The sequence below is a fragment of the Culex pipiens genome, chromosome 3 (genome assembly GCF_016801865.2).
Source record: "Culex pipiens pallens isolate TS chromosome 3, TS_CPP_V2, whole genome shotgun sequence".
NCBI classification, from domain to species: Eukaryota; Metazoa; Arthropoda; class Insecta; order Diptera; family Culicidae; genus Culex; species Culex pipiens.
The window spans coordinates 58,716,187-58,724,543 of record NC_068939.1 but is presented as its reverse complement, the minus strand read 5'-3'; the positions used below and the strand labels follow the sequence as shown (position 1 = coordinate 58,724,543).

Sequence of the window (8,357 nt, the reverse complement as noted above, 5' to 3'; positions counted from 1 at the left end):
CTCATTGAAGGACTTTTCTCCCTCTAGTTCAGTGCCGTCTGGGGGAGTGGTGAAATTGAAATCGATTACGCGGGAATCGAGGGGGGTACACGTGCATCTTGGGTAAAGTTCTTGAAGAGCTGAACCGAATCGTGTGCGGTTGTAGCGTTTAACGCTGCAGATGGGACTCCGCTACAAAGTATGGTGAGCCAAATTGAATCTGGGGAAATTTAAAATTGAATTTTACGGTGCGGGTCGCATATGGTTGGAAATTGCTGTTGTCTACTTTGCGGGGTTGGTGATATCTTTAAAATTCACGAGCCAAAGCCACTTCCAGCAATCGTACCAGCTCAAACAAGCTCATTTTGGTGCACTTTAGCAGATTGAATGAAATGTGACCCTTTCAAAATTCTGAAAATTGCCGCAGGCAACGCACGAGAAGCAATCAGAATCCCCCAACCATAATCGTACATCCCAACAATGAAACTGGAGTGCAGGGGGTGGGGTTAAAACATGACGGATATCCTTTTCGCTGTTATTAGAAAGTGCTGTATTATTCAGCTCTCTGTTTCATTCCAAGAAGTCTAGGATGACGAGGGCCTGTCTGGCCCGCACGGGGTTCGCTCACTCATTGCCGGCCGACCCGGAAAAGCACAAACGTCAGAACAAGTATCCTTTGCGAAAGAAAAATGGTTCCGAATCGATACAACCCCAAACTTTGATAAGGCAAATCACGTTTTCATGCTCATGTTTTTTGGGTTGCTGCTATCCGGTTTCAACCGTGATGGTTTGAGGGGGAAATTTGGGTGAAACGGGACTCATGTCTTTAAATGTACAAGTTTTCAAGCCTTAAGAACTTCAAATAATGAATTCTTTGATTGATTCTCAATTCTTCAATTCTTCAATTCTTCAATTCTTCAATTCTTCAATTCTTCAATTCTTCAATTCTTCAATTCTTCAATTCTTCAATTCTTCAATTCTTCAATTCTTCAATTCTTCAATTCTTCAATTCTTCAATTCTTCAATTCTTCAATTCTTCAATTCTTCAATTCTTCAATTCTTCAATTCTTCAATTCTTCAATTCTTCAATTCTTCAATTCTTCAATTCTTCAATTCTTCAATTCTTCAATTCTTCAATTCTTCAATTCTTCAATTCTTCAATTTTTCAATTCTTCAATTCTTCAATTCTTCAATTCTTCAATTCTTCAATTCTTCAATTCTTCAATTCTTCAATTCTTCAATTCTTCAATTCTTCAATTCTTCAATTCTTTAATTCTTTTTTTCTTCAATTCTTTAATTTGATGCCTCTGTGCGCTCATATGCTAACAAGATAGGAAAACCAGCAAACTTAGTACAAGAAAGCAAAGAGGTATCGAAGAATTGAAGAATTGAAGAATTGAAGAATTGAAGAATTGAAGAATTGAAGAATTGAAGAATTGAAGAATTGAAGAATTGAAGAATTGAAGAATTGAAGAATTGAAGAATTGAAGAATTGAAGAATTGAAGAATTGAAGAATTGAAGAATTGAAGAATTGAAGAATTGAAGAATTGAAGAATTGAAGAATTGAAGAATTGAAGAATTGAAGAATTGAAGAATTGAAGAATTGAAGAATTGAAGAATTGAAGAATTGAAGAATTGAAGAATTGAAGAATTGAAGAATTGAAGAATTGAAGAATTGAAGAATTGAAGAATTGAAGAATTGAAGAATTGAAGAATTGAAGAATTGAAGAATTGAAGAATTGAAGAATTGAAGAATTGAAGAATTCTCTACCAACTCACACGAAATCGGGAAAAGTTGCCCCGACCCCTCTTCGATTTGCGTGAAACTTTGTCCTAAGGGGTAACTTTTGTCCCTGATCACGAATCCGAGGTCCGTTTTTTGATACCTCGTGACGGAGGGGCGGTACGATCCCTTCCAATTTTGAGCATGTGAAAAAAGAGGTGTTTTTCAATAATTTGCAGCCTGAAACGGTGATGAGATAGAAATTTGGTGTCAAAGGGACTTTTATGTAAAATTATACGGCCGATTTGATGGCGTACTCAGAATTCCAAAAAAACGTATTTTTCATCGAAAAAAACACTAAAAAAGTTTAAAAAATTATCCCATTCTCCGTTACTCGACTGTAAAAAATTTCGGAACATGTCATTTTATGGGAAATTTAATGTACTTTTCGAATCTACATTGACCCAGAAGGGTAATTTTTTCATTTAGAACAAAATTTTTCATTTTAAAATTTCGTGTTTTTTCTAACTTTGCAGGGTTATTTTTTAGAGTGTAACAATGTTCTACAAAGTTGTAGAGCAGACAATTACAAAAATTTTGATATGCAGACATAAGGGGTTTGCTTATAAACATCACGAGTTATCGCGATTTTACGAAAAAAAGTTTTGAAAAAGTTACTTTTTGCGTTTCTCTTTGTTTCGTCGTCCGTGTCTGTCGGGGGGTGACCATGAACGGCCATGATAGATGACGACCAACTTTTTCAAAACTTTTTTTCGTAAAATCGCGATAACTCGTGATGTTTATAAGCAAACTCCTTATGTCTATATATCAAAATTTTTGTAATTGTCTGCTCTACAACTTTGTAGAACATTGTTACACTCTAAAAAATAACCCTTCAAAGTTAGAAAAAACACGAAATTTTAAAATGAAAAATTTTGTTCTAAATGAAAAAATGACCCTTCTGGGTCAATGTAGATACGAGAAGTACATTAAATTTCTTATAAAATGACATGTTCCGAAATTTTTTACAGTCGAGTAACGGAAAATGGGAGAATTTTAAAACTTGTTTAGTGTTTTTTTCGATGAAAAAAACGTTTTTTCGGAATTCTGAGTACGCCATCAAATCGAGCGTCTAATTTTACATAAAAGTCCCTTTGACACCAAATTTCTATCTCATCATCGTTTCAGGCTGCAAATTATTGAAAAACACCTCTTTTTTCGCATGTTCAAAAATGGAAGGGGTCGTACCGCCCCTCCGTCACGAAATATCAAAAAAACGGACCTCGGATTCGTGATCAGGGACAAAAGTTACCCCTTAGGACAAAGTTTCACGCAAATCGAAGAGGGGTCGGGGCAACTGCTGTGTGAGTTGGCGGAGAATTACCCAATTGAGCAATTCTCTACGAAATCGGTCTTTTTTCTTAAATTTTAATTTTTGTATTTTTTAATCCGGCTGAAACTTTTTTGGTGCCTTCGGTATGCCCAAAGAAGCCATTTTGCATCATTAGTTTGTCCATATAATTTTCCATACAAATTCGGCAGCTGTCCATACAAAAATGATGTATGAAAATTCAAAAATCTGTATCTTTTGAAGGAATTTTTTGATCGATTTGGTGTCTTCGGCAAAGTTGTAGGTATGGATACGGACTACACTGGAAAAAATAATACACGGTAAAAAAAAATTTGGTGATTTTTTTATTTAACTTTTTATCACTAAAACTTGATTTACAAAAAAACACTATTTTTAATTTTTTTTATTTTTTGATATGTTTTAGAAGACATAAAATGCCAACTTTTCAGAAATTTCCAGGTTGTGCAAAAAATCACTGACCGAGTTATGAATTTTTTAATCAATACTGATTTTTTCAAAAAATCGAAATTTTGGTCGTAAAAATTTTTCAACTTCATTTTTCGATGTAAAATCAAATTTGCAATCAAAAAGTACTTTACTAAAATTTTGATAAAGTGCACCGTTTTCAAGTTATAGCCATATTTATGTGACTTTTTTGAAAATAGTCGCAGTTTTTCATTTTTTTAAATTAGTGCACATGTTTGCCCAGTTTTGAAAAAAATATTTTTGAAAAGCTGAGAAAATTCTCTATATTTTGCTTATTCGGACTATGTTGATACGACCTTTAGTTGCTGAGATATTGCAATGCAAAGGTTTAAAAACAGGAAAATTGATGTTTTCTAAGTTTCACCCAAACAACCCACCATTTTCTATCGTCAATATCTCAGCAACTAATGGTCCGATTTTCAATGTTAATATATGAAACAATTGTGAAATTTTCCGATCTTTTCGAAAAAAATATTTTTGGAATTTTCAAATCAAGACAAACATTTTAAAAGGGCGTAATATTGAATGTTTGGCCTTTGTGAAATGTTAGTCTTGATTTGAAAATTCCAAAAATATTTTTTTCGAAGAGATCGGAAAATTTCACAAATGTTTCATATATTAACATTGAAAATCGGACCATTAGTTGCTGAGATATTGACGATAGAAAATGGTGGGTTGTTTGGGTGAAACTTAGAAAACATCAATTTTCCTGTTTTTAAACCTTTGCATTGCAATATCTCAGCAACTAAAGGTCGTATCAACAAAGTCCAAATAAGCAAAATATAGAGAATTTTCTCAGCTTTTCAAAAATATTTTTTTCAAAACTGGGCAAACATGTGCACTAATTTAAAAAAATGAAAAACTGCGACTATTTTCAAAAAAGTCACTTAAATATGGCTATAACTTGAAAACGGTGCACTTTATCAAAATTTCAGTAAAGTACTTTTTGATTGCAAATTTGATTTTACATCGAAAAATGAAGTTGAAAAATTTTTACGACCAAAATTTCGATTTTTTGAAAAAATCAGTATTGATTAAAAAATTCATAACTCGGTCAGTGATTTTTTGCACAACCTGGAAATTTCTGAAAAGTTGGCATTTTATGCCTTCTAAAACATATCAAAAAATAAAAAAAATTAAAAATAGTGTTTTTTTGTAAATCAAGTTTTAGTGATAAAAAGTTAAATAAAAAAATCACCAAATTTTTTTTACCGTGTATTATTTTTTTCCAGTGTAGTCCGTATCCATACCTACAACTTTGCCGAAGACACCAAATCGATCAAAAAATTCCTTCAAAAGATACAGATTTTTGAATTTTCATACATCATTTTTGTATGGACAGCTGCCGAATTTGTATGGAAAATTATATGGACAAACTAATGATGCAAAATGGCTTCTTTGGGCATACCGAAGGCACCAAAAAAGTTTCAGTCGGATTAAAAAATACAAAAAAAATCGAATGACCGAAATCCTAGAGAACTGCTCAATTGAAGAATTGAAGAATTGAAGAATTGAAGAATTGAAGAATTGAAGAATTGAAGAATTGAAGAATTGAAGAATTGAAGAATTGAAGAATTGAAGAATTGAAGAATTGAAGAATTGAAGAATTGAAGAATTGAAGAATTGAAGAATTGAAGAATTGAAGAATTGAAGAATTGAAGAATTGAAGAATTGAAGAATTGAAGAATTGAAGAATTGAAGAATTGAAGAATTCTAGATTAAATTTTCAAAACAACCTATCCCTCATGGGTTTCCTATGCAGATAGGACCTTTTGAAAATTTAATCTAGAATTGAAGAATTGAAGAGTTGAAGAATTGAAAACCTTCAAATCTACATGTATCCAAATTCGGAAATCTTCAAGTCCTTTTCAAAAGTTCCATCAAACCCCACAACCCCAATCACAATCAAGCAGGCTCATAGCCCCAACCAACAACATCGGAAAGTGCTCTGCTCCGAACGAGAGCGATATAGGACACCCATAACTTTGATCCAAAGATGGTTCGGGCCGGAAAAAAGGTTCTGTTTTGATTGCAAACAACCTTGTTCGAGGCTCGCTCGCTTTGGTTTGCTGGAAATTTACGAGCAAATAGCTGTACATCATCGGGTCGGAACAGGTACACCGACTCCTTCACACACACAACTCATATTATGTATGGTAAATTTAAGTGGATGATAGCGCCTCCTTCTGCAAATCTACCCCGGTCCGGTTCTGAGCTCTGTTGCAAGATTGTTGCTTCTCATATTTGTCTAAGCGATCTCTCCTCCTCTTCGGCAAACCAAACCTCTGAAGGCCGGGCTCCGAATTCTCTACCCCTGGTAGAATTAAGCAATCAATAGAAGCTTGTTTGCGTCGAGCATATAAAAGACACTTGACTTCTTTCGTTCGGTAGCAGACTCAGTTTGATAGCGCCTTCAACCATGTTCAAATCAATCGTAAGAACTTTCTACCTTTTCCGGAAAACCTAACTTTTCGAACCCTTTTCTCCCCCCGCAGATCCTGGCCGCCCTCCTGTTGACAACCTTGGCCGTGGCAAGGCCCGCGGCGGACGACGGAGCGGCCACCATCGTGAAGCAAACCCAGGAGGTCAACCCGGACGGATCGTTCAGCTATGCGTTCGAAACGAGCAACGGGATCCGGGCGAGTGCGTCCAGCCCGGACGGCGGTGCCACCATCAGCGGGGAGTACTCGTGGACGGGGCCGGACGGGGTGACCTACACGGTGCGGTACGTGGCCGACGAGACCGGGTTCCACCCGGAGGGGGCGCACATTCCAAAGTGAGGTGGGACTGTTTCTTGAGGGGAATTGAAATAGTTGAATTTTTAGAACAAATAGTAGGCAGTTGTGAAAATGCTTGTAATATTCTGTAAATAAATGCAAATGAATTTAAAAGTTTCTTGAATCCTATTCAAATTATGAAAAATTGAACTTCGCTTCATCACAAAGTTTCAAGTTTGCTAACAGCTGATCCGGAGCTTTTGGTACGGTATGTCCAGCGTCCTTCCTCTCCTGTTGATTCTATGAAATGTGATAAGGCAACGCAGTAGGCATGGCCACTTTAATTTTTGTAATACATTTTCGAACTTCCGAAATTTAAATTTAAAATTATTACCGCAGTGAAAAATTATGAAAATTGTTTGAAACTATTTTTTAGATGGATTTTAGTTTTTTATTTAAAAAATGCTTGTTTTTTTGCAGTCGGGATGAATTACAAAAATAGATATCATTATAATCAGCAAACTTTATCATCAAAAAAAGGGAAAATTGAAACGTGATCGTTTTCTCGACAAACAACGCTTTTGTGGGTAAGATAATTCAATTATCTCGTTGTTTGAACTCGTGTCGCTCCAATTCAAATAAATCCTTCCCCGAAGCCAAAAACCGTCACCCTTATGACAATTTCCCTCGCTGATTTCTCTCCACTTCTTCAACATTAAAGTATTGCAAAAAAAAACTGCTTTTGTTCCGCACCAACCCAAACAAGAAAATTCCAAACCGGCAACGGTCTGACCCCAATTCAATTCAAAAAAAAAATTAAACAAAAAAATCACCACAAAGCATTTCCTCCCTTACTTTTCGGAATTTTCCTCTCACCTGTGCGGGGGAGATTTGTTGACTTTTAAGGGGCGAATCGAGGAAAAAAGCGAGAAACTCGGTCGAATTACTTTGCTGTCACCTCCCTCAGCAAAGGACGACGACAATGATGATGGAAGGACCTTTATTTTTTTCCGTGGGAATGCGGCGTTGTTTCTTTTGCCAAGGTTCTGGCCCGGAGGGTGATGAAAATTTCAGTGAATTACCTGCAAAGAGAGAAACAGAGGAAAAACAAAGCTAATATTAGCGGAGGTTGACCTTCGTGCGATTGTGATTGTTTAGTTTTTTTTTGTATTAGTTGTAAAAATCTAAAAAAAATGCTTCTATGGGGCTATGCTTTGATGAGTTGTGAAAGCTTTGTTCAAGACCTGCGAGTCATTTTCTAAAAAAGTTTATCCAAGATGACTGTTGAAAATTGCAGCAGACAATTCAGAGTTGGTCCCTCAAATCCCCACCCAAATTGATGAACTTTTCATCTTGTTAAAACTCTTGTCCTACAAAACCCGCTGAGAATTAAAGTTGGGAAAAAGCGTCACTTTGTGATTCTTTCTTGAGAAAAATGACGCAGTTGGCCCTAATGAAGTGAAATGTTCCTCATCCCCGCAGGAGAAGATTGCTATCCGGTTGGACCAAACGGAATTACGGAGAAGCATCCAGATAGTGGTGCAGTAAGATAAATTGATAACGACGAATAAAGGCATCATTGTCGGCGAAGTCACAGGGATACGGAAGTTCTAGTGGTGGTAGCTTGTAGAAACACACTTGAGATATGGCTTATCGGGGGAAAGAAATGTTGTTATTTCTTGTCTTTTCTGTTGCAAGCGAATTTGTAAGAAATTTCATTTTGTTTGCTGGAAGCAACTATGCTGAAATGGAAAGGAAAACTCGGAACCGAAATTCGATTTTCCGACGCGGACAACGTTAGCCATAACGAGATGAAAGTTAGTTTTTTCTCAAAGTTTTTGCAGAAAAAGCTAAAATCTTCAAATCTTCAGAAATGAGAACGATCTCAATAGCATTTACAGATATTTTTTTTCCGAATAAATGATGCCTATCTCCACGGAGAAAAATGAGTTACTTAAATCGAGAACAAACGTTCATGAAATTGGGAACCACGAACAAAGTGGTTATACTTCATGGCACGTTTTACCAAAACAATAAAAAAACTACAATTTGAACACTTTGTTTGTAGTTCTGAATTTTATGAACTTATTTTTCTCCGTG

General features: G+C 35.7%; 1 protein-coding gene across 1 annotated transcript; it reads left to right on the top strand.

Moving 5' to 3' along the window:
• The first annotated feature begins 568 nt into the window (after nt 1–568).
• On the top strand, nt 569–6,528 carry LOC120417630 (cuticle protein CP14.6-like). The gene is made up of 2 exons (XM_052709892.1): nt 569–638; nt 5,980–6,528. Exons 1-2 carry the CDS (start codon nt 569–571, stop codon nt 6,318–6,320), a joined length of 411 nt encoding a protein of 136 aa, XP_052565852.1. The 3' UTR covers nt 6,321–6,528.
• The last annotated feature ends 1,829 nt before the right edge of the window (nt 6,529–8,357 follow it).